Genomic DNA, 27,185 nt, shown 5'->3' with positions numbered 1-27,185 from the left:
TCTTCCTGCCTCATATCTACGCTGTTCACCCCCACCAAACCCTCATGCACCCGATGTCCTCCATGCCCCCCCCTAACACCCCAGGACCCACGTATATCCCCACAGGGCCCCTCCTATACTCCCAGAAGGCCCCTCTTACATCCCCACAGGCCTACCCATATCTCCACAGTCTCACCCCCCCCCGTATCCCCATGGGGCACCTCCTTATTCCCACAGGGCACCCCCGGATTTTTTAAAATTCATTTACGGGGTGTAGCTGTTGCTGGCTAGGCCAGCATTCATTGGCCACTCCTAATTGCCCTTGAGATGTGGTGGTGAGCCGCCTTCTGGAACTGCTGCAGTTCCTGTAGTGTAGCTACACCCACAACACTGTTAAAGAGGGAGTTCTAGGGATTTGACCCAGTGACAGTGAAGGAATGGTGAAATATTTCCAAGTTAGTTTGGTGAGTGGCTTGGAGGGGAGCTTCCAGGTGCTGCCTTGTCTTTCCAGATGCTAGTGTTTGTGGGTTTGGAAGGTGCTGCCTAAGGAGCCTTGGTGAGTTTCTGCAGTGCATCTTGTAGCATCTTGCTGCCACTGTTTGTCAGAAGTGGAGAGAATGAATATTTGTGGAAGGGGTGCCAATCAAGTGAGCTGCTTGGTCCTGGTTGGTGTCAAGCTTCTTAAGTATTGTTGGAGTTGCATCCATCCCCAAGCAAGTGGAGAGTATTTCATCACACTCCTGACTTGTGCCTTGTGGATGGTGGACAGGCTTTGGGGAGTCAGGAGATTAGTTATTCGCCGCAGGATTCCTCGTCTCTGACCTGCTCTTGTAGCCACAGTATTTATATTGCTAGTCCAGTTCAGTTCCTGGTCAATAGTAACCCCAAGGATGTCGATAGTGGGGGAATTCAGCAAGGTAATGCCATTGAATATCAAGCAGTGATTTTCTCTTGTTGGAGATGGTCATTGACTGGCACTTGTGTGGCGCAAATGTTATTTGCCACTTGTCAGCCTAAGCCTGGATATTGTCCAGGTCTTGCTGCATTTGGGCATGGACTGCTTCAGCATCTGACAAGTCGCGAATGGTGCTGAGCACTTCTGACCTTATGATGGTAGGGGAATCATTGATGAAGCAGCTGAAGATGGTTTGGCCTAGGACACTATTCTGAGGAGCTCCTGGAACTGAAATGATTGACTTCCAACAACTGTAACCAACCAGCGGAGAGTTTTCCTCCAATTCCCATTAACTGCAGCTTTTCTAGGGCTCCTTGATGCCACACTTGGTCAAATGTTGCCTTGATGTCAAGGGTAGTCACTCCAACCTCACCTCGGGAGTTCAGCTCTTTTGTCCATGTTTGAGCCAAGGCTGTAATGAGGTCAGAAGCTGAGTGACCCTGGCAGAACCCAAACAAAGCATCAGTGAGCAGTTTATTGCTAAGCAAGTGCCGCTTGTTAGCATGTTTGATAACCCCTTCCATCACTTTACTGATGATGGAGAGTACACTGATGGGGTGGTAATTGGCTGCGTTGAATTTGTCCTGCTTTTTGTGTACCTGGGCAATTTTCCACATTGCTGGGTAGATGCCAGTTTTGTAGCTGTACTGGAGCAGCTTGGCTGGGGCAGGGCAAGTTCTGGAGAACAAGTCTTCAGTACTACAGCTGGAATATTGTCAGGGCCTTTGCAGTATCCAATACCTCCAGCTGTTTCTTGACACCATGTGGAGTGAATCGAATTAACTGAAGATTGGTATTTGTGATGCAGGGGACCTCTGGAGGAGGCCAAGATAAATCATCCACCCTGCACTTGTGGCTGAAGATTGTTGTGAATGCTTCAGCCTTGTTTTTTGCACTGATATGCTGGGCTCCTGCATCATTGAGGACGGGGGTATTTGTGGAGCCTGCACCTCCAGTGGCCTGTTTAATTGTCCACCACCACGGCTGGATGTGGCAGGACTGCAGAGCTTAGATCTGATCTGTTGGACATGGAATTGCTTAGCTCTCTATACCACTTGCTGCGGGGTACCTTCCCCTATCCCCACTGGGCACCCCCATAGCCCCACAAGGCGATCCCCCCTTATATCCCACCAAAGGACCACCCGTATATATTTGTCCAGGCCCTCCCCATATATCCCCCCAGGACCACCACCCCCATAATATCACCCAGGGATCCCCATATAGCAATGAATAGAGTTTGTTATTGCTTCAAAGGCAGAACAGATGGCTGACCTGTGAATCAATGAAAAAGATTCAGTTGACACAGTAAAATCTGAATCTCAATACTGTTCAATGCAGAAAAGCACTTCGTCCATTGGATAAATTAACTCACTGGATCTGAGAACTCTTCCACTTTCACAATGCTGGTCAATTTAGTGTTCTGTTACATTTTCTAAGTAAAGCCCTATCATTCACTGCATTGAAAACATACTTAACATATACATATGTGAAATTAGCAACACCTTTTAAAATTAACTGTCAAAATGTTCCCAAATCCAGAACAGGGGCTTCCCCCTATGACACCTCTGAGGTGGTGTGAATCATGTCTCCTTCAGAAAGTGGCCTGACTCCATGAAGACTGCGGGGGTTTTGAAATCACCATCACTGCAGTGGAGCCACTGCTATCATGCGGACTTGCAACCTGCACCCTATTCTGTGCCCTTATAAATACGACATGATGGGAATGGGGATGGGAATCCCAGAACCAGGTCTTGCCCATCTCTTTCTCCCCCACCCGATGCGGGTTTGCTCTGCATTGAGACGGCAAAATCCAACCCTAAAAGTTAGAACTGGTTCAGAATCTTTTTCAAATTTCTGTTATATGGCAAAAGGGCGCCATTTCTTGTTCTGTTTGAGATAGTATAATGCAAAATGCTAACATTGATGTGGTACGTGAACATGAAATCTACTGAGTTTGTTTTTTTCAGAATCAAGGGCGTTGTTTAGTGTACTGTTAAACATATGGGTCAATATTTCCACTTTGGGCGCAACCAGCGATCTGGGTACAATTTGGCCTCGCAATTGAGCTTGTTTTAAGAAGTTTTTTTGCTCATTTTTGCACATGAGCTCATTTGTAGATTGTCAAACATAAAATGTTCCATAAACGCAATTAAGGAGTGTTTTAGAATTAATTTTTTTAGCATTTGCTTTAAAAGTTATTCTGTGATATATTTAAGAGCGGTAACGTTGTGCAGTTTTATTTATACAGCCGGAATGGGTTTATGCCAAAAAGTAAGCATTTTTAATCAGTGACTTATCCACTACCTGTGAGTAACCAATTATATAATAAAAACCAAACAGAACTATGTACTAGTTACATTTGCATACAGAACTTGGGTTCTTATTAAACTAAGCACTTTTGAAAACTTTAAAATGTGCCTATAAGTATCTTTGCTCCTCAAATAAAACCCTTAATTATAAGAAATTTCTTTAAGGCCCACAGACGGGCGAAATGGACAGAAAACCGGAGTGGTGATTAGTTTGATGGATGGGGAGTGGTGGGCAGTGACCAACTTGGAATGCTATATTTTTTGAACTCATGCAAAATATCTAAAACTCAATTTTCATTGGGCTTAATTTGTGTTTGAAATTCCTTGGCCTTTTACTCTAGTTTGGCTAATTTCAGGCAAATTGCACTGAAAAAACCAGAACAGCCTAGCAGAACCTTCTGCCCCAGTATATTGCTTCAGAATCCCCTGTTATATTTTAATTAAGTATAATAGTTGTGTATAGTTATCATGAAGCTATTAATGTATGTAATATTTTGGAAAATATTTTTCTTTTAAAATAGAGGTTTAGTCTGTGGGTGTGTATTAACTGGATTAAAGCCAGCTAGTCTGGGTGCTTTGACGTATACTAGTTTTGATATGTAAGAGAGATACCATGTGTTTGCTTTTTTTGACTAGAGCATTCAAGAAGTGGGGTGAAAAATGATACCTGTCCAGCAAATACCAAGCCATATGTTTATATTACTAATAAAATTGGTACTATGAAAGGGGTTTTATTGTTAGAGGTTTAGTTCAGAGGTTGTTGATAGAATGAGAATTAACATTCAATCGAGGCGGTAGGTATAAATTTAGCAGTTTTCGGGTGTGCAGAGCAGTGGCAATGTAAGATCAAAAGGCAGCTGCAGGCCTCCAACTGGCTCCACAGGAACTAAAGTGAAAAGAACCTCATTTTGAATTTGTAAGGTGAAAATGCTTTGCCTGGTGTTTAGTTAAGTTTATGGGTTGCTGTTGCCTTAATGGAGATTAGTTTGGGAATTTAAAAGTTATTATAGTAATTTGTAGCCGGGGGTGTGTGTGTGTATATATGTAAATTAATAAAATGTTTCATTTAATTTAATGTAAAACCTTGAGAACTGGTTGTCTGATTCCTGAATTTAGAGTTGCGTCTCAAACATAACACTTTAAACAGCTGTCATAACCTATAATTTTAAGTATCCCCCTGGGATTTTTAAAATAGCTCGGCTTTACCAACTGCATCGGTCATAACAATAGCATTTAGTTGTGTGTAGTGTTATTCAGGGTTTAACACAGGAAGCCAGCACAAGTATGTCATGTCCATAAAAAGCAGGACAAATCTAATCTGGCCACACCACGACACCAGTCTACTCTCTATCATCAGCAGAGCGATGGAAGGTATCACCAACAGTGCTATCAAGTGGCACTTACTCAGCAATAACCTGCTCACAGATGCTCAGTTTAGATTCCACGGGGTCAGTCAGCTCCTAACTTCATTACAGCCTTGGTCCAAACATGGACATAAGAGCTGAACTTGAGATGACTGCCCATGTTATCAAGCAACATTTGACCAAGTGTGGCATCAAGGACTCCTAGAACAATTGAAGTCAATGGCAATTGGGGAAAACTCTCCACTGATTGGAATTATATCTAGCACAAAAGAAGATGGTTATGGTTGTTGGAGGCCAATCATCTCAGATGTAGGACTTCACCACAGGAGTTCCTCAGGGTAGTGTCATAAACCCAACCATCTTCAGCTGCTTCATCAGCTCCCCTGCATCATAAGGTCAGAAGTGAGGATGTTTGCTGATTATTGTACAGTGTTCAGTACCATATGTAACTTCTCAGGTACTGAAACAGACCATATCCATATGCATCAAAACCAGGACAACATTCAGGCTTGGGCTGGTAAGTGGCAAGTAACATTCACACCACACAAGTGACAGGCAATGACCATTTTCAAAAAGGGAGAATCTAACCATCTCCCCTTGACATTCAATGGCATTATCATTGCTGAATCCCTCGCTATCAATATGCTGGCTGTTACCATTGATGAGAAACTGAACTGGGCCAGCCATATAAATACTGTGGCTACAAGAGCAGGGCAGAGGCTTGGAACTCAGCTCTTGATTTGTTGAAGCCTGTCCACCATGTACAAGGAACAATTCAGGAGCATGATGGAATGATCTCCACTTACCTGGATGAGTGCGGCTCCAACAACATTCAAGAAGCTTAACACAATCCAGGACAAAGCAACCCGCTTGATCAATGCCCCATTCACCACCTTAAACATCCACTCCCGAAAGCACAGTGGCAACAGTGTGTTGCATATACAAGATGCACTGCAGCAACTCACCAAAGTTCCTACGACAGCACCTTCCAAACTCACGACCTCTACCATCTAGAAGGACAAGGGAAGCTGATGCATGGGAGCACCACCACCTGCAAGTTCCCTTCCAAGCCACACACCATCCTAATTTGGAACTATATCGCCTACCTTTACTGTCGCTGGATTAAAATCCTGGAACCCCCTTTATAACAGCACTGTGGGTGCACCAACACCAGATGGACTCTAGCAGTTCAAGAAGGCAGCTCATCACCACCACCTCAAGTCAATTAGGGATACATACATTCAAAAAATATAGGAGCAGGAGTAGGCCATTCAGCCTTTCCAGGCTGTTCCATCATTCAATAAGATCATGATTGACCTGATTGTGGCCTCAACTCCACTTTCTTGCCTACTCCCAATATTCTTTAATTTGCTTGTTAATCAAGAATCTATCTACCTCCCTGTCTTAAAAATATTCAATGACCCTGCCTCCACTGCCTTCTGGGGAAGAGAGTTCCATAGACTCTCAACCCTCTGAGCAAAAACATTTTCTTCTCATCTCCGTCTTAAATGAGAGACCCCTTATTTTTAAACCGTGTTCCCTAGTTCTAGTCTCTCCCATAAGGGGAAACATCCTTTCAGCATCCACCCCTGTCAAGCCCCCTCAGGATCTTTTATGTTTCAGTAAGATAGCTTCTAATGATGAGCAGCAAATGCTGGCTTTATGCTCACATGCTCTCATGAAAAACCTGTTTTACTTATTCTTTCAAGTTCAAAAATTATTAATCCTCAGAACATACAGATCTGGTGTTAACAGGGTGTAGATTGTGGAGTGCAACCTCTGTGGAAACCACTGTTAAGCACAGCTATGAAAAGCCTTGAAATCTGCAGCAAGTAGAAAACTTGTGGAGCATTGTGTATGTACAAACATAATGTGGTTACTTAAACAGTCAAATTATATGATGTGCATAACTTGCTTGTAGAGTATTTTAAGAGGTACAATATGTTTTTGAGATTTTCTGAGGCTTTATTGTCTTTTCTGCTGTGTGAGGAGTCTCTTCTCTTGTAATCCATATGGTAGTAAATTAAACAGTATGTAATCATGAAATAACATTTTATTATTGGATCTAAACAGTGAAAAATATATTAAAAAGGACATTTTTGTTTTAATGTTACACTTTGTAAATGATGGCTCATGAGAGGGAAAAGGCAAGATGGGTCAGGTGAGATGTGTCACATGACTTGTATAGTGCTGACTGTGATGGCAATCGATCAACAATGGGTAAAAGCTGAGCCGATTTGGGGGACAGATTCATGACGTTGGGAGGAGCTGCAGGGCAACGGCAGACCCCTTACAACCTTCTCTCAACCCCCTTGGAGGCTGCAGATCCCTGGTTGAGAACCCCATTTTGAACTGTAACTGCCTTGACCCTTCCCAACATGTCATTCTACTACCAAAATTGCTTGTGAGAAAATTTTGTGCTTTGATGAGCGTTTCCATGATCAAATGGATAATTGTCAGATCTTTCCACCAAAGACCAGAGTAACTCATTATGTTTTTGTGCTGAATGATAATTTCTTTACATTGTTCTTTATATTGTTGAAATTGGTCATTGATTTTTTTTTCAATGGTACCTCCGGAATAATGTAATGCTTCAATTCAGATTTTTAATTTGAACTGTTGTAGAAAAAAATGTTTGATGTTGGAAATCTATATTTAGTTTTTTTTTATCTGGAATTGACAACTGTATTACCTGTGTAAAATCTTATTGCGGATAACTTGAGAGATATAATTTATAAAATGTTGGCTGATGGAGGAATCTGCCATTCTGTGTTTGCAAGTCTTTTGAGGATCACATCCTGTTTCATTAGATTGCATTCTGAAATTTGATTCAGAACACACTATGGCTGCCTACAAACCCTTTGAATCTTTTGTATGAGGAAGGAAGGAAGGGGAGAGGCACATTTTCACCTGAGCCAATAAGACGAAGACTCTTTGTTCTCGCGTGAGAATCTAGTGGTGACAAGAAGGCGGAGTGTGGAATGCTTGCAGTGAACATTAGGACCTTCACTGACAGGCAGCAAAACGTTTCTTAGAGGGACTGCGGGTCTGACTCATAAAAAGTGTTAACGTATGCTCATGATTTGAGATCTCTCTGTCACAGAGCGTTAAAAATAAACCTCCTCACAAAAAAAAAGTTTTGTGGTAATCAGCAGTATAGTCATGTTGTTGTGCTCTCTGGGTTTTTGTTTGCTTCAGACCATCAAACCACTTACTTAGCCATAGTATTAACTGATAATTTTACAGTTAAGCACATGGACTCTAGATAATCCATTTTTTCACACAGGCAGTGAGTTCAAGTTCAATTTCGAAATGAAATTAAAGTTCCAAGAAGGTCCTTGAAGTGGTTGAAGAAATAAAATTAGCATTTAACTTAATAGATTAAATATTAAAACCTTTTCATTAAAGGTAGGTTGAGGAACCAATTTGTAACCTACTCTTAAAGAACACTGTCCTAATTTATTGTTTCTTAGTATTGATAAAATTGTTCCATTTAATATTTAAGGGATTTAGTATAAACCAATCATCAATTAAGGCAAAAGAAAATGAAAGTAATCAATGCACTTGACCTTGAACCACCCAACATTTGGCCAATAGGTACTTGTGTAGACATTAGCTATTTTATTAATTGTGATTTACACCTGACAAATACTGTTGCTGTAGCATAGTCGAGTTTGAATATTATCTTTGGGCAGTTGACCTTATGTTGCTGCAAAAAAAAAGGCTATTCAAGGTAGTTTATGATATGAACACATTGTTAAATGCATATGTTTCAGTAATGATTAATTTATCAAATTACCAAAAAGTTTTAGCACATCCCAATTGCATTGTGGACTGTTAAAATCCCATTGCATGAGAATTTGATCCAAGTCTTATTGGCTTGGTTTCATTGCATATGTTTTAGAATGGACACTTTTGTCTACAAATGCAAAGGACCAATTTGGTTTTCTTCCTTTTGTGGATTTGTGACCCAGTTTAACCTTTTAGCCTTCTGCAAAAGTGGGGGTGGAGACGGTGAGAGCAGGTGACTGATGAGCACTGTCACTATAGCCTGCGCACAATAAACATATTACTTTAAAACACAAGTCTCCTCTTCTCTCTTCCTCTCTCTCCTCTCCCCCCCCACCCCCCTTCTAAATGAATGCAAATATCCTGGACATGCTGTTTGCTGATAGAGCTTCCAGTCAGCATGAGCTTTGTTGATGGGTTAGCAGGCAAAAAAAACGACAGAGGAAATCCAGAAAGGAAATTCAAGGCTCTTAAGTTGGTAGAAGTTGAAGGCTCAGTAAGAATTTAAATCGAAAACTAAACCCCCGGTAAGCGTTACTGAAACAAGTAAACCATTTTTTAGAAACTTTGCTGCTAAATTGAACTGAGCTGTAGGCCTTTGTTGTTGTTTGCCAGCATAGCTTTTGTGTGACGAGAGTGCTTCAATCCAAATGAAGGCTGTGGGGTACGTACTTTAAAAAAATAAATTTGTCAATAGATTTAGAGCAAGGGCTACAGATCTAAACTTGAAATAGTATGTTCTGATGCAATTGCTGAATCATTTATTTTGAATGTTGCAATGTTCATCGAGGACAAAAATGTGTAATGTTTTATAGTTATTGTTTAACTCCAGTGCCAATTTTTGTCAAAAAAATTCTAGACTGTAACTTACTATTTTAGAGAATTTACCTTGACTGAAAATTCAAAAAAGGCTTAAAAGATAAAGTTGCTTTGAAATGCATATTGGTCTTTGTTCTAAATCAAGTCTTTAGCAATTTTATTAAAGTTTTATTATCTCTAAAATTGTTATAGCTTAACTTCAATTGAAATTGTGTTTTATTGTGAGAACGGTGTTGCTTTATATAAAAAAAATTAACTCTGACATTGGGGTAAGATCAACTGTTCTTAAGTGTTGATACCAAAACAATTTCTTTTTTCATTTTGTTGCTGTGTCCTTAAATACTAGTCTAACTGATACAGAATTTTTAATGGGCTTTTGTTTGAGTTGGAGCAATAATACCGTGTCTGGAATATTTCAGATGTGCAATCAATGCTGTTTCATGCATGTCATTTAATACCCAATAGTGACCAGCTGCCCCACATTCAATTCTTAAAAAATTAGATCTTTAACATCTACACATTTGAAAAGGGAAGAAAATGCTCTGTTATTACTGATCACCAAGATCATAGTTATGTCAAAAAAGGTGTTCTTGGCACTGCAGCATTGGTTAAAATTTCAACAATCAATATTTTTGTTGCATAATATCTTTATTTAATTGTTCCCCTCCCATTCTCTTTTATCCAGGCTTCATGATTTGGAGGAATTTTCTCAGTTTATCTGTGAAGTGTTTATTTTCCAATAGGAGACAGAAAATATGGCTACTGTTTACAGTTCTCCCATTCCTCTTGGTGGTTGCTTAGTAATAGGCATTGGTTTATCTTTTCACTGAGCTAAAATGCTGTTGTTTTTAAATGATTTTTTTAAGTTAGGCAGTACAATTATTTAAATTAAATTTTAAAAAATATTTTAAGTAGGGAAGGAAAGCTGTTTCAAAGTACATTTTACTAGATTGAAAATGGGAAAATTGAGCCATTCACAGTGTAGTAGCAAACCGTGTATTTTGCTGAAACAAGTTCTGAGGGATGGGCTCCCTGGCCAGTGAGCTCCTTAGCACAAGTGGAGCCATGTAAAGCTTGATTTCCCCTATGGAAATCACATCCTGGGACCCTGATTGCTGCTAGCTAAAACAAATGCGGGAAAATGATTGATAACTAAAAGCTTTGCAGTGCTGCATGTGGTGTAAGAAAAACTGGCGTGATTACACCAGAGACATTAGACCTTACCCAGGACTTGCATTGACAGATCAAGACTAGTGACCTGTCTTCAGGACCTCTCCTTCACAATCAAGACTTTGAGTTAAGCCACCTGCTCCAGGCTGACCTGCAGATAAATTCAACAACAGGAGCAGCTTTTTGCAGCTGTAAAAGTTAGCAATGCATTAAACTTTTATGCAGCTAGATTCTTCTAAGCCACTGCAGAAAACATATGCCACATCAACAAGTTTACTGCCCATAGATGCATCTTGCAAATGACATGTTTTCAGGAAACATCACTTTCTCTGTAGAAAGGAAGCACCAGCTGAACAGAACTTATAACTTGGAAAGGTTCCCAAGAGTTCAAGGTGCCATGTGGCCATCTGGTAACACTATTTGCTCTGTATCAGAAGGTGTGGGTTGAAGTCCTGCTTATGGATAAGCATACATAATTGAGGTTGATATTTTAGATCAGTACTAAGACAGTGCCGTATTGTTGGAGATGGCAACTTTTGCATGCATCCATTAATTCAGTGGGAGGAATGTTTGGTTGCAGGGTCCTGTTTTTTTAGTGGGGGACCCATGGTGGTGATAGATGCGCATCTCTTTATGGAAGCAACATTTGGTGCTGTATCTGATAATACTATAGCTGCCTAACTTCAGTGGATGGTTTTGGAAAGGTGGCTTGTTGCCCGCAAAGCTGCTTCAACCATCCCTTCTCTTGCTGGGTCCTGGCTGATGCGAATTCCTGCAGGATGGGCAGGGATCTGTGTGGGAACAGATAATGGGGTACCACTAAGGGGTGTGAAACATACCATCAAAAGTAGTTATAAGCTCATCTCCCAACCTGTCCATTCTGACAGAGACCTCTGTAAGATAGAGTCCAAGATACAGTAGTCCATAAGAAAAACTGTCTCATTTAAGACCTTATCCTCAGGGGCTCCCCTCAAGATAGCCATGGAGTTGCCTTTGCACTTAAATGCACTGGAGCTCTTTAAATTTATTGCTGTTATGATGTGTGCTGTAGCGCTGCAGAATTTCCAACAAACCCTCGCTATATGCAGAAAGATGTCAAAAAAAGGCCCTTGTTCATCCAACAATGCTCTTATAAAGCTGGGTGATCCATACAATTGAGGAATGTCTGGAGTTGGCACTGTGGACTGGTACCTTGTTCCTCTGCTGTCACCTCACCTTCCTCTTCACTTGTGTTTTGTTTGGTGCACCTTCCTTTAACTCACTGTCTAAATGCCCAAGGGCGCATGTACACATAATGTTCCTGTACAACGTGCAATGTGTGACATAACAGGTTGTAAAATGCTACGGTCATCAGAACCACAGAGCCTGCCACTTCATCTTGGGAAGGCTTTACAAAATGAGAAATTGCAGACATGTTACAATGATATCAGGAAGGAATACCTTCTAAAGGTAAGCTGCAAGGGTACTGTGTGCCATACTATTGTTTTCCAAAATACATACATTACTGACTACGTGGCTGAGTATGGGAACAGTTAAGCTGATTGTCTCTTGTGTGGTATTACTATGTCATCATATTCCAAGCCACACCCCCATCCTTGACTGAATGGGGTGGGGGGGCAAAGATTTGTGGTATACTTCCTGATATGAAACAGCTATAGTGGGGAGGTTGCCTTCTCTCTTTGGTTCTCTCTTGATGGTTATGTGATGCCTTGTCCTGAAAGTCCACATAACAAATCCAGACTTTGGGAGAACCATGCAATAGGTACCTGTGTGCTGAGTATGCATCTCTCACATATTTGTCCATTGTAATGCAGCAGGCATGTAATTTCTGATAGCTTTGTCAGTTTGGACAGCATCCCAGAAGAGAGATCTTCAACAGTGAGAGTCATTTCACTGCCACGCAGTTTAATTGACCTTAAACCGTGTATGATAAAGGTTAAAGATTGTCTTCAGGGTTGCATCGTACCTCCCTGAGGGCAAACCAGATTTGTAACTGCACCATATCTTCTCGGTAATAGTGATAGTCTGCCTAATTTAGCACATACCTTTGTATTTTCTTGGCACATTTTGCAACAAGGCCGTTGTATTTTCCCTTGCATCTGTATGTACAAAATGTTAGTGTTTTCTTTCATGACAAGTTGCAAAACTTGAAAACTCTTCCATCCTCTGCCTATTCCACACAGGGAGCCAGTGGAAATAAATTGGAAGCACTGACTTTCTAAGGGCAACATGGCCAGCCTCATTGCTTCTGGCTTGACCCCAGAGCAATTCTGCAGGATCAACTCATTTTTTTCATCTTGGCAATTTGGTAGATTCTTGCAGATGAACAGGATAGTAGATTGGCTTGAGTTTATTCATGTCACCTTTTTAGCATTTTATCTGAAGGAAGAAATACTTTATGTTGTTACACTCAAATTGCTATTAATAGCTTGATACAGTAAAATTGTGTTTTAATTTGGATAATCTAATTTTTTTTAAAAATGCACTCTTAAATGCATTGCTTATCGCATTTTATGAACTTTAAGGCAGTTGATATATCCCTATTCCAGTAACAAGGGGGGATGCAGCTGTGCCTCAAAAATCATGAAGATTGTTGATGTAGTATAACAACCAGTATAAAATCTACTTAAAACTTGTATATTAAACAGGGCATATCCAATATTTACAGATCATGATTTACAGATCGACATGAAAGTGAGATTTATGTACTGGGTTTCACAAAATTTTAAATCTTTTTTAAAGTATATGTCTGTATCACAAATGTTTTTGAAATGCTACTTTGCTGCATAAACCATATGAAGGATGCTGGGATTTTAAACTACCCTGAATATATCCCACATTTAAGAGACCACAAGTTTAACGCAGATTGATGTATGATTGCCACATGATCCTTGAGATAGTTGTATAGTCTGAAACACACATTCACTGTTTATAACATGCATTTTTGAGTTAAGATTATCTTCTCTGGGGATGCTTTCTTCCTTATACTTTGAAGGAATTTGTGCAGTCATCAGTATAGAGTTGTTGCAGGTTTTAGAACCTCCTGGTGTCAGTTTTATTTTGCATTTCTAAGTCAAAACCCCCCACCCAGTACATAAGTTTCAAATAACTGCAAGAATTACGAGGCTGTAACCTTTCAAATAATAATGGAGTCAAGGTTGAGTTTTTTCTAAGTTTGATCAGAACCTCAAAATTTAATTATACCTTTCCAATCTCTAATGTTATAGATTTTATGTAAACTTCATGATTTGCAATTAAACAGGATTGCAACCGATAATTCCTCTTCTCCAACCTCCGTTGATAGAAAGATTCCAAGATTAGAGTCACCATGGATGCAGCCAGTTAAAGTCAGTGCTCATGTGTTTTAGGTGTTAATACCAGCTGTCTCCTGTTTCACAAGATTCCTTCATCTTGCCATATTGATAGACGACAACAATTTGGAGCGTACATTCAGTCTCATCTGTCATGTACAGGTGGTTGGATGAAGTTCCATGCATGGTTCATCAACTCCTTTTGGCATTGTGTTTTCCTAGACAGTTGTAAGTGTTTATTGTTCATGCATATTTTGTCCTTCAAAAAAATATTCTGTCAGTGAAACTCATCATTTTGGAGCCCTGCCCAACATGCAGAGTGCTGGCCACCTCTTTGTTGTTGGTGTAAATACTGGAATGCTTTTTTAAAAATGGCTTGGTTTCCAAGTCTCTGCAATTGATTAAAAGTTTTTGAGAAAATTTTAAATGTCATGCACAGTTTAGTTTTAAATCGATCAATACTGGATTCCAACTTAAGTGTAACATTTCCCTCTATGTTTTTATATCGGTTCAAGGTATCAGTAGTACACATGAGTTTTGAAAAAAGGCAGACTGGAAAGCTGATCGTTAAATACAAGAAATTTAATTACAGCTAGATTGAGAAAAAATTATTTCCATCCTGATCTGATGTCTTGGTGAATTTCTAATAAACATGTTAGATGGTATTTCTAAAGCTTGTCCAGGACATGGGGAGAACTCCACTTTTGTTTTGTAAATTGTCATGGGATCTTTTACTTCCACCTGAGAGAGAAGAATGAGCCTCAGTTTACATTTCCTTCAAAAAATGGCACCTCTGAAAGTGCAGCACTCCCTCAGTACTGTCAGTGTAATTTATGTGTTCAAGTCTTTGGAGTGGAGTTTGAACCCGTGGCTTCCAACAGGGAGGCAAGAGTACCACCACTGAGTTTAGGCTGGCGCTAATTGCCTTCACATATAAATTTCACAAGGGTGGATAGAGAAGAGGATAATAATAGGCAATGTGATGGATGTTTTGGTTTCTTTTGAAGGAGAGACATTTATTATACATCAGTATTATTGGATTTATTATAGTATTCTTTTTTACGTTTCTCTTATTCTCAGTCTCAATTCCAAAGAGTATTCCTGCTACTCCTTCAACCCCTTCCAGATTGACTAAACGCACGATGCAGTCACCACAGAAATCTGATGAGTTGTCAAATCAGAAATGTCGGAAAAGGGTAAGAGGCAAACGACCTGGGCAATCTACTTCAAAAAAGAGTGTACCGTTGCAAATCAATTCATCACTTAAATCTGATTCCACACCTGATCCATCCAAACCAGTGAAAAGAGGAGCAAAGCCTGGAGTCAAGGTTTGTTCAAACATATCTAGTTACATAATTGAACTGTTTCTAAACCTATTACTGAATATTTTGTGTTTTTAGTGATATTTCACATTGTATTATGATGTATGGATTGTAATTTATCTTCAATAATTATCTCCCTCTTAAAAGAAATAGTTTTTTTGGTTGCTTAATGGAGTTAAGTGTGTATTTGAACCAACTGATATTCATGTGGTGGAAAATTGTTAATTTCTAAGTAACTATAATATATTTTAAAAAGTTGAGTGGCCTCAACATTCTATTGATGCTATACCGGAAAGTCACGTTATGTGACCCATTAAGTACAGAACAGCTGAACTAACTTGACAACAACAACAGCGACTTTTATTTTATTTAGCACCCTTAATGTAATAAAGTATCCCAGGCCACTTATGGGACGTTGCACAAGCACAGCCTTCAACAGTAAATAGCTGTGAAAGAAATGCCATGAATTAAACCAGAATCCTTATTACAAAAAAAACCATACACCTCAATGAAAATTGACATGCAGCAAAAGAGCCAGCGTTAAAATAGTTCCTATAGGCCAGCATTTCACCATAGTGAAGAGGTTGATCATAAGTCTCCCTCTATGCAGTAGTAAAGCAAACTTTGTGAGCTGTGAACCTGTAGGAAAATGTATTTATATTTAACCTGTCATCAATGGAACGCCTTTTGAAAAAGACTTTAAAATCAATCTGGTGGTAAACAGTCAATGCCAACCCACCTTACTCCCCAGTGGAATGATACCAGACCCATTGGGCTGAATTTTATACGCCCATGGTGGGTGTGTTTCCTGCAGAGGTGAGGGGGATAGGTATGCAAAATGAGGTGGGTGTCCATCCCAGCACCATCCCACTCACCCTGGGGCTCATCCCCATAATATAGGGCCATATTAAAACTACAATTCAGGGTCAATTAGGCTTGTTATCAAGCCTATTGACCCTAATAATGTGCTGCCCACATCATAATACATTTGGCGTGGGCAGCAGAGGGGGGAAGTGGGGGCTGTTGCTCTTTGGGGGCTGCCCTTTGCTGATCGCAGGATGGCCCCCTTTAGACTGAAACCCCCCCCCCCCACTTTGTTTCTATCCGCTTCCTCTCTTAAACCCACTCTATTCCGCTTCGTCCCCGTCCCCATCCTTAACACTCCCATAACCTCCCTGCCCAAGACCCCGGATTTATCTTCTCTGGGAATCCTAGGTCTTGGGCTGCACTCTTCACCTGCAGTCCCGGCAGCTTCCACTGATGCCTTTCTGATGCTGATGGAACTGATGGCCAATCAGAGGGGCGGAAGTCCCACTGAGCCCCACAGTGCTTTATGGCTGCGGGGCTTTTTGGCATGGTGTCGGTCGGTTCTGGAGGGGGCATGCTATCCGCCACTCTCTCTCTCTCTCTCTCTCTTCACTACCCCCTATTATCCAGCCCATCACTAAGAAAATCAAGGCAGCTATTCTGTAATGTGCGTGTTATTTGTCTAAATGTATCTACAGAGCAGGCAGACCATCCCTGCAAGAAGGAAGAATAGTTCACTCTTATTCCCTGCTCATGTAGTTTTCCAGCCTGCTGCCCATTTTGTCTTACCATATTCACCTTTCTACCACTTTCTCTAATTTGTGTTCTCAAATTGTACCTTCATCTTTCTCCTCCCTCTCTCTACCCATGCCAGTTTTCTTCTGTGAACACCCCTCTACTTGACTGATCCTTCCTCCGTGCCTGACCAACCCCTTCTCTCTGCATGGTAACATTGTTAATGAGAGATCCATTTCATTGTAGCACTCCGTTCAGGAGATCTATAGTGTTTGTGAGCAGATCAAGCAACTATGTGTCTCTTCGATGAAGAGTGCAGACGGGCATGCCAGGAGCAGCACAAGGCATACCTAACAATGAGTTGTCAACCTGGTAAAGCTACAACACAGGACTACTTGCGTGCCAAATACCATGAGCAGCAAGTGATAGACAGAGCTAAACGATTCCACAACCAAGATCTAAGTTCTGCAGTCCTGCCACATCCAGCCGTGAATGGTGGTGGACAATTAAACAACTCACTGGAGGAGGAGGCTCCACAAATATCCCCATCCTCAATGATGGGGAGCCCAGCACGTCAGTGCACAAGATAAGGCGCTGAGGTGAGGGCCTCCATCACTGACCGCACCCCTCTCCCACCTCCCCACGGAACCTCTCAGGTTCCGGGGCTCCTGGGCCGCCAGCTCCGGTCCAGTCTCCACCTCCTGCCCAAAGCCCTGAGCATCCCGGCACCGAGCACCTGCTCTGTGGTGAACTTACCTGTGGTTCTGAGCTCCCCGGCCAGAAATGGAAATATTGAAAATTTAACCGGCAACTAATGACATGAAACTCGTCCAATCACAGGTTTGTTCCACCCTACCTTGGCTGTCGGTAGACTCACCAGTGGCTGCCTATCAGCAGCCAATGTAGGGTGGAATCAGCCTGTGATTGGATGAGCGGGTCCTGAGCATTTTTCAAAATTCTGTCTGGGAAGTCTTGGATGGCTAACTCCAACGACATGGCAGGCTGGGTGAAAATGCCTCGGGGCCACAACCGGCCCACAGGCCGGGCCTTCAACAAGCTGTTGGCCTCTAGAAGCTGTTCCTAAAATGTGTACAGTAGTAGCAAGAGACTTCAGGTTCCACTGAAATCCATGTAATTAGTTTGTGCACTTGCAGTACTCAACTAAATAGTTGCAAGTTGTTAATAGTACTAAATGAACCAAGGAGAGTGAAATTCCTCAGTCTGATTCCTTGAGGCAGATTTTCAAAGATAAAATGTACATTTACATTTTGTTTGAGAAAATCAGCATTATTGAAGTATCAGCGAAAATAAATCCTTTTGCAATAATTTACATGTGGCTTGTGGAAATTTTAAAACTACGCTTTTTTACGTTTCAGAGAAAGTCTCGAACAGCACAGAGCCCACATCCTCCCTCACCAACCACAACAACCCCTGAACCTGATATTAGCAGTCCCCAAGCACCTCAAGATGCTGCTAGTATTCAAAACACAACCCCATCAGTAATGTCCACAGGTAAATGCCTCTATTCATCTTTAACCAGAAAGCAAAAATGAACAAAAATGGTTTTTTCCAAATTGACCAAATTAGAATATTGCACGGTTGTGGTTTTGTGCATTCAATCAAAAGTCACGTTATAGCGCTCTTGATTCCTCTTATTGATGATGAACATCATCTGAATACCCACTGATCAATTTTGCTCTTGCCATTTGAAACCAGGACACGCATCCTGAGAATAACAATTCGTTAAGCATTCAGAGAAAAGTTAATGCCTGATTGTTATATGTTTTTTGCAGTTCAGTTTATATCTGCCTACTCTTTTGAATTAACAGAAGTAGTTATATGATCCAAATGATGAAAATTTCATAAAAGTTTAATGGTGCATAACAAATGCACATGACTTGAGATATCTAATAACTTGGTATTTAATAACTGAAATGACTAAGCTACTTGATTGAACCCCAAGAAGCCACAACTAAATGTTAGAAAATTATATTTTCATTTTGATGGATGGAGTGTTCTTAATTTTGAGATTGCCGAGAAAATATTTGGACCAGGTGAATCCACGTATCACATTATTCTAAGTTTGATACTTGGATATTCCTATATATTGAATGTCAGTTGTATTTTTGAAGAGAAGCCATTTCTTAACTTATGCATAATTCTTACTAGGATCAGATTTATGAAAGTTCATTAGGCTGTTGTGGGAAAACTGCAGATTAGTGCATTAATCCATCATTCTTCCTCATCTTTGAAGATATCCTCTGTATGGTATCTTTGTATGCAATGAAAGTGATCTCAAGCTTTTCAGTTGTTCAACTATGAAAACTCATTGACTCATTTTACTTCTATATTTTGTTTGTTGTAGTTTATTAAATGTTGCAGAGTAATGGAGTGAGTGTGATTCAAAACTTTACATGACTGACTAAGGTGTTTAGGCTAGAGTGGTTAAATATCTGGCACAAACTATTTGATTGTACTATTGCGCTTAAAGTTTGGAGTTTAGGGAATTTGTTGTAGTAGTGAAGTAGCACACTCCTTCTACTTGAAACCCAGATTTGAATTCATTCCAGACCGATGGGATGGAAATCCTGTGTCTCTGTTGGGTTTAAGGATAACCTGTTGAATGTTTCCTTCTTGCTTCTAATAAAGTTGATTTGCTGCATCAAGGTACAAAATGGACAATCCTATTCAGAGAAACCAAGAGGATGGAAATTGAGGAAAAATGCATGCTTATCAGGGCTGTTGTTTTGAAGGTGGAGATTGTTAAGGCTGCATACAGGGAGTTTTGCTCTGCATCTGTGAGCATCTAACCTGTTGATGCCAAGTCTCAAAAGCTGTTATATCCCTTACCTTGGTAAGCACAGAAATTACCCAAGTAAAACATTTAGCATTTAGAGGGTAATGGATTCAACCAGCACCTATTATGTAGCGTGTGCTACTAGTTAATATAATTTGTTGACTAGATTAAGCTGAAGCTATATTTAATAGCAGCTGTTTTCTTACAGTTTGTGTGTACGTTAACAAGCATGGAAACTGTGGACCGCATCTGAATAAAAAAAATGTTCAGCAGCTTCCAGATCATTTTGGGCCTGGTCCTGTGCCTACAGTGCTTCAACAGGCTGTACAGGGCTGTGTTGATTGTGCCTACCAGGCTAAAACAGTCTTCTCGTTTCTTAAGTCTGGACATCATGGTGGAGAGGCAATAACAGGTAAGGGCATAAAGCTGCTGCATATATCCTTTCCTTACATTTATTTAGAGATGTTGGTAAAGAAAGGTTTATTATCTGAATCTGAAGAAGAGTCATACGGACTCGAAACGTTATCTCTCTCTCTCTCTCTCCACAGATGCTGTCAGACCTGCTGAGTTTTTCCAGCATTTTTTGTTTGCGTTTATTATTCATAGTTTGTTTAAATGTGATTTTATCAAAGGAATGCCGTAGATTGCTTATATAAATATATATAATATAAAAATCTCTGTTTCCCCTGAAAATTTCTGTTGCAGTTGAAGAAGTGCTTTTATATTCCCCCTTTCATGAACTCAATGCCTTATAGCCAATTGGAAACTTTACAAATAGAACCATAGAATGTTTACAGCATATGAGGAGACCAATTGGCCCATCGTGTCTATGCCAGCTCCCTGTAAGAGCAGCTCACCTAGTCCCACTCCCCTGTCTTTTCCCTGTCATCTTGCAATTTTTTTTCTTTTCAATTAATTATCCATTTCTGTTTTGAAGGCCTTGATTGAATCTGCCTCCACCACACTCAAATGTAGTTGAAGTAAAATAATTTTATAGAAGTGTTTTGTAAACTTGATTCTATTGAAAGTAACAGTCAAACATACTGTATCTTGCATCTGTTCTCCCACATTCCCAAGGTGGAAGCAGTTGTAAGTTGCTAAGTTACAAGACAATGATTTTTAGTACAGATAGCTCAGCAATGAATACCAAATATTGATGTAACCTGTATGGATTTGGTAGGCATGTGACAGGCAGTCAGGAGGTGAGCGTGACTAAATTGAGAGCTATGGAAGGAAATCTAGCCTAAATTATGTTAGATACTGATTATACTTTATTTATGGATGAGATTTTGCCTGAGGTCATTAAGTTAACTTGCTGTTGAAACCCCTTATTGGCAATCTTTGAATTGTTCTATATGAAATGTGATTCTCAATACTTGTTTATAATAAATGTGTTATTGTGCATGCCTTTTGATCAAGCCTAAACTAAATGTTGGAATGAAGGCTCAATTAATTACCTGTAATTTTATAAATTAATCTGTTGCCAACAGTGAGATTTCCACTTTATTCAACTAAAAGGTTCACTAGATCAGTTAAAATTTTAAACTCAAGCTGAGAATACAATTTTATCTTACCATGGATGACATTTTTACCACAAATTACGAGGTACATGTTCATTATCATGGGTTTCAATCGCATAAAACAAAACAAAAATAGTTCTTGATGTGGCACAAAATTGAGATGTCATTTTTAAATTATTTGTTGCCTTTAAATTATTTGATCTGCACCTATCCATGTTAATTACATTCTAAAATAATTTTTAGATTGTTATCTTCAACCTCTGATTCTGCAGCAGAAGTTATGGGGCTGAGTGGAAGTCTTTCATGGATTCTACGCGACATGTAGGCTGCATCTTAACCCACTCGAAAGCTGTCTTGTCCTTAATTGTACTCGTGTTTTCCTAAAACCTTTCATTTCACCATCAAAGATACGACTTGTTATCTTTGAAACCCTTCCTCTTCCATTTGCTTTCTAATGTACTGTAACCCACTTTAGGTTTCCACCCAAAAAGTTTAGCAAGCTAAAACAGAATTACCTGGAAAAACTCAGCAGGTCTGGCAGCATCGGCGGAGAAGAAAAGAGTTGACGTTTCGAGTCCTCATGACTCTTCCATTCTGTTGAAGGGTCATGAGGACTCGAAACGTCAACTCTTTTCTTCTCCGCTGATGCTGCCAGACCTGCTGAGTTTTTCCAGTTAATTCTGTTTTTGTTTGGATTTCCAGCATCCGCAGTTTTTTGTTTTTATCTCTAAGTTTAGCAAGCTTTCACTTTCAGCCTAACTGAACCTTGAAGTTGGTTGAAAGTGACAGAAAGCATGGCAGGTTCTTGAAACAGAGCTGAGTGAGGCATTAAAAAGTGAAGTTCTGTGTAGGTGAAAACAATACCCTGTGAGAAAAGGATGTCGAAAGCCTTGTTTTAAAAAAAGAGAAAAGTTGATTAAAAGAAAATTGGAACTTTGCAAGATGTTTATGTTCATTGTTTGAAACAGTAATGACTTGTTGACTTGCCACAAAGGAACAATTGAAGGCTATTTATGCTTCAGCGTAAAGCCCTACTGTGACTTTGTTCACAAGTATTCATCCCCAAGCTACCAGTGTACAGTCAAACTGTTATTTTGCAATTTATAGCGTCAATGGCTAGAGAGCTGAATTGCCCTGCTGTAGCTCCTTATACTTCCTTACTCGACCCACATGGAAGTTTTGATTGCAAAGCTAGTGTGTAGAAGCATTTTAAAATACCACTTCTGCTTGAAGTTGCTCAAATGTTGCAACGTCAAAGGCACTATAAAAGCACAAGTTATCATATGTAAGATATAACCTTACAGGGTGCCATTTTGTCTGTACACTTTAGGATGAAAACAATTTTTGGGTATCTGAAGTTCCAAATAGGATCAAAAGCTCTTCTCTCCCAGAGTTTAAATTGGCATTTATTTATTTAATATTGTTTTCTAGAATTCTACCTTTTTTCCTATCCAAATTTGTGATATGTAGTCCAAGATTGTAACACACTCTCATTCTCATTTTGTTAACTTTCCCATATAATTTTGAAACTTAGATAAGCAACTGGATATATAAAAACAAATCTGAGACTCTGCAGACTATTGTAAACACAATGAAGTAATTTTTTAAGGTTCTGTACTGGATTCATATTTAATCTATTTCTTTTCTCTAGTGGTATGCTAAAATGTTTTGCACTTAGTCCAGCAAGCACTCTACTTTTTTTCTTTTTCCTTTTGTAGCCACATTTGATGGAGAGAAACACACTGTGAAGCTTCCATCTGTAAATAGTGTCTCATTTGTGTTGAGATTTCTGGAGAAACTCTGTTACAGTCTGCAGTGTGAGAACCTCTTTAGCAGCCAACCTTTCAGCCCGTATATAGGTAATGCACACAGTCCAGCAGAATATGAGAGAGTTAAATCAGGTAAAGAAGGCGCGATTTCAATTAAAAATAAAACTATTATGACTTTATGTTCAAACTGAAGATTTTGTTAATTCAAATCTGCACAATGGCACCTCCAGCACTTTATTTAGTTGGTTGCAATTTTTTCCTGGAAAGTGAAAATATTGCGTAAGAAGTGAAATCTGGATCAACAAGTTCAAGTACATTTACAAATACCAGTGAACTAATTACATCCTTACCATTCATATTTTCTTCTTTACTTTTGGTGGGATGGTAGGGAAGAAGGAAAGCTTTACTGATTTCACCCTGTTTCAGCTTAACCTTCGGTTTATGTGATCAATATCTTCTTAGTGTCCCTATCTAGGTTTCTCCTTGTCTTGTCATCTTCATCTCCATCTGCCCTTCTCAGCCCTTGAGTTACAATAGTGCTGAGTTTTGGAATGTCGGGTGTTGGCAATTATTTGAATTCAGTGGAAGATTATTAAAGCTGAGCATACATTTTCCAACCTGAGAAGAAACTCTAATGTATGACATGATTAATTTCTTGAAGGAAAGCTAGTCAGTCTTAAGCGGTGGTGTTGATTCTCTGGATATAGTAATGTATAGATAGGGACATGAATAGGCTCCTGAGTAACTGCTGAATGTTGACCACATGTGCCCACCATTTTGCTGAGGTGACAGTGGTACAGATACCAAACAAACAATGTGTTTGTGAGCAACACCACTTTGGGTTCAGTTTCCAAACATTTTAAACAAAAAGCTCATGCCCAATAGGAATGATTTACAACTTTAAAAGTGCTATTATATTATTCATTGTATACATACTAAGATTTAACACTGGAATAAAGGCATTTTGAACATATAGAGGCTGTAGGGCAGTAATGAGACAATATTGGTGCAGTGTAAACTGTTGTTGAAAGTTGCCTAGTTTTTTCAAGTCCATCCGCATATAAGTTGAGTGTTACTGTACGATGAGGCCACTGTTAACTTTGCCTGCACTGCATCTGTTCAGCCAGCTTGAATTGAGTTGTATAATAGAAACAGCAGTGTCTCATTTGAATTCTGTGGGCTGCTCAAATTAAGTTCATTGTTTTTGTTGTTCATTAGATATAATGAAAAATACAATTTTAAAGGCATTTATTGTTCATGGAGCTGGATTGCTTTTGAGTGTTTTTGAACTTAAATGAGAAATGTTCATCATAGTTAAAAAATAGAACACTTTTTGAGATTTTATAACATAGGGCACAAAGGAACAACTCTGCAATGTGCATACATGATATCACTGAGGATGATTGATCATTTGGGTGAAAAAGTACAGAATGGGACAAATTATAGTTATTTGAATTATGTCAGAACACTGAAATCTTTTTTAAAACATAATGTTTACACTGAGAGCCCCAAAAGATAGGTGATTGGGGCCTTCCAGTCCAGGATCATTGGTAAATTAATGCTAAACTTTATACCAAATCGACAAGATATGTAGGACTATAGTATATGAAAAAAATACATCATATAGTGCTTAAGATAGAGCATGTCAAAAAGTTGGTGTTGACGGTCAGAGTTTAGCAGGGTGAAATCTGTGATCACTTAGTCCAGCGACGGCAACCTAGGGAAAAAGAGACTCATGGAGTCTGTATTCTCCTACTAGTCCCTGTTACAGTCACATGTAAAAGGATGTTCCAAAGTCCTGAAAAACACTGGACTATCTGTAGACTGTCATAAACAGCACTGAAAATGAAACACATACTGGGGAACTGTAACCTGATGCAACTAAAGATGTACATAATCCCTTCTGTTACCCAAAGCTTAAGCAACCAGGCAGGTTACCTTGGCAGCATTGCCTTTGCAGAATTACTGGAATGTAATATAAAGAAAAAGTTTAATAAATTGGCCAGTGTCAGGATTTAAGGAAATCTTGACAGAAAGTTCTGTTGCTGATGTTGACCAGGCTTCAAAATTATAAATCAAATTATGAGGATGAGGTAACCGATTTATAATCTAAACTTTTATCTAAACTACAGAAACAAAACTTTCCACTTTAACTTTTACCACAACTGAAAATCCCATGCTATGGTATACTCTACACCGTCCTTTAAGTAGACAATCGGTTCTCCCGGAATCAGTCCAAAGTGATTTTTATCTCCCCAGGGTTTATTTCTGTTCTCTTTGCAGCCTGGGAGCTTTTAACCCCAAAACTGTTTTCCATGGTGAGGGTTTTTGAGATTCTCCCTCTAATTCAAGCTCAGCGAATTTTCCAGCCTCGTTCTAAATCCTCACGAATTTGGTCTTTTCAAGGCTGGTGTGAGCTCGCACCCACATTCCTGTGCGATGAACCATAGAGACTGGCTGCCTCCAGTTGTGTTCTTTCTCTCTCTTGGATCCTGGCAGACTGACTTGTCTGTGAGTTTCAGGGGCATCTTTTGGAAAGCTTGTAACCCGATCCTACAAGTGGCTTCGTTTGGACCTTTCCCCTCTCAAAGTCCATCTCCATAGCAATATAAGTCTTGTGCCCAAACAAAAGTGCTAATTAGCTATCCTTTATGCTCCCACCTACATTCTATCTTGAGACTAAATAGACAGTTAAAGTATAACCATTTACAAAATCTCACATTTTTAATACCTTCCTGGGACCTACGGAGACTCACAGTCTATCCACTGTCGGCACAGATGCTTCTGCCATTGTCTACAAGTGTGAATACCTTGCACCTTCTACCAGTAAAACAGCTGGGCCCTTCTTTAACCATTAACAATCAAACTACCCAGGTTTACTGTCAGCAGATTTCATAACAGGGCACATGACCTCCCTTATTCCTCCATTTTACCCCAAATTAACAATACAGTCCCAAAACATGCCTTATGAACTTGTGTTTATAACAAGATTCCTATAAACCTTTGAAAAAAATGACAACAAATACCCTTAGAGAAAGTTCCACTCAACTTGACTTTCAGATGTGTAAGTGGGGAAGTGTTTTCACTTATAGTGCCTATATAGAAATGTAATGCAAGTGGAAATATGTTTGTTACTTGTCAAAAAATGACACACTGTACTACTGACAAAGATCTGCCACTTTCAGGCTTCCCTCCTTAGCCACTGTGATACCACCTGCCTCACAGAACTCTGTTTTTTGGCATATAACAGTTAATTTTTCCCAATTACCTTGAAAAAATATTTTGAAGTGAGAGTACTACCTGTACACTCCCTACTAAACAGGGGAAATAATACTTTCATACATAAGGGTAATTTTTTTTGAGGTTCTGACCCAGCTAAGATTGCAGAGTAAATTGGACAGAAGGGCAGGTTGAAGATTAAATAACTGGTGAAGAGAGTGCCACACCTACCTCTATATCTGACTTTCCAATGAACACCACTGTGAAGCAATGTCCTGTGTCAAACAGCGAGTCATGGAAAATATATCTCTCTAGCTGTTTGTATATGCCCTAGATTTCCTTCTAGAAGTTGCTGGCTCAGTTTAAGCTTTCAAAAGAAAAACTGTAGATGATGTAAAATAGTTCATGATTCTGAAGCAAAAAATAGATGCTTTATCAAATTGGTCTTTCCTTTATCCTACATTATTGGTTAATTAGGTGAATGGCTGAGATTTTAGTTTCTGTTTAAAAAAATTAACATTACTGCTGTAATATACTTGTGACCAGCAATGCAACCCTTTCTCTTAGCCAAAGAAGAGACGTTAGATCCAGCCACACTGAACAGGGGATTGAAACGATTTCCAAAGGAATCTCCACCGTACACTGCTCCCCTCTCTCCAAAACTTCCTAGAACAGAGTCTCATCCTTCAGAAGGTACTGTATAGCTAATTGAAGGTAACCCATTATTTGATCCTTTTAAGCATTGAATAAGGAAGTGGATATAGTTTTAAAGAAACAGTGTCAGTGTAAATACACTTGGCTAAATCATAAATATTCCTAACCCCACTTTTTCTGTACTGTGTTTTTGCTAAATATAGTAACAAGGCTTCTTTTCCCTTGTGGAATCCTACATAAATTTTAAGAGAAACAAGTAATAGAATAACATGAGCCAAGGAACATTCCTTGTGTGCTCATTTCATCTGACTGGTGGCACTACCATTGATGTACTTTGGTGTTTTACTTGAATGTGTAGTAATTTATAAATATTGACAGACACTGGAGTGGAGAGAAGAATGGCTGAAGTTGATGTATACCTCCACCAGCCCCATTATTTGTCATAATCTATTGCATATGCTATTTGATTTTAGCGCTGCTAGGCTGAGAGGGGCAAAAAATAACTTGCTAGTTGATGTACCAGAAAATGAATGGCTTAGAAAGATAGGCTTGAATACATTTTAAAATGTATCCTTTGTTTTCATGTTTAGCTTGTTTTGGCAAATTTAGTGTTTACAAGCTTAGAAATTTTTCAATTATCAGGTGATCTCTGCACATTGTGAATTT

The 27,185-nt window shown here is 39.5% G+C and overlaps 1 protein-coding gene across 4 annotated transcripts in view; it reads left to right on the top strand.

Moving 5' to 3' along the window:
* The window catches only part of LOC144691371 (polycomb protein SCMH1), a 166,526-nt gene that overhangs the window by 103,464 nt on the left and 35,877 nt on the right, over positions 1 to 27,185 (top strand). For 2 of the 4 annotated variants that reach the window (XM_078559407.1, XM_078559406.1), the window contains exons 8-12: positions 14,777 to 15,024; positions 17,937 to 18,072; positions 19,566 to 19,769; positions 22,596 to 22,778; positions 26,433 to 26,558. In XM_078559407.1, coding sequence (XP_078415533.1) covers positions 14,777 to 15,024; positions 17,937 to 18,072; positions 19,566 to 19,769; positions 22,596 to 22,778; positions 26,433 to 26,558 — 897 coding nt within the window. The remainder of the gene's footprint in view (positions 1 to 14,776; positions 15,025 to 17,936; positions 18,073 to 19,565; positions 19,770 to 22,595; positions 22,779 to 26,432; positions 26,559 to 27,185) is intronic. The other 2 variants (XM_078559408.1, XM_078559409.1) reach the window with 2 other exon arrangements.

This window comes from Cetorhinus maximus, chromosome 16, assembly GCF_964194155.1.
Source record: "Cetorhinus maximus chromosome 16, sCetMax3.hap1.1, whole genome shotgun sequence".
Lineage (NCBI taxonomy): Eukaryota > Metazoa > Chordata > Chondrichthyes > Lamniformes > Cetorhinidae > Cetorhinus > Cetorhinus maximus.
This window is presented reverse-complemented; position numbering and strand designations above follow the sequence as displayed.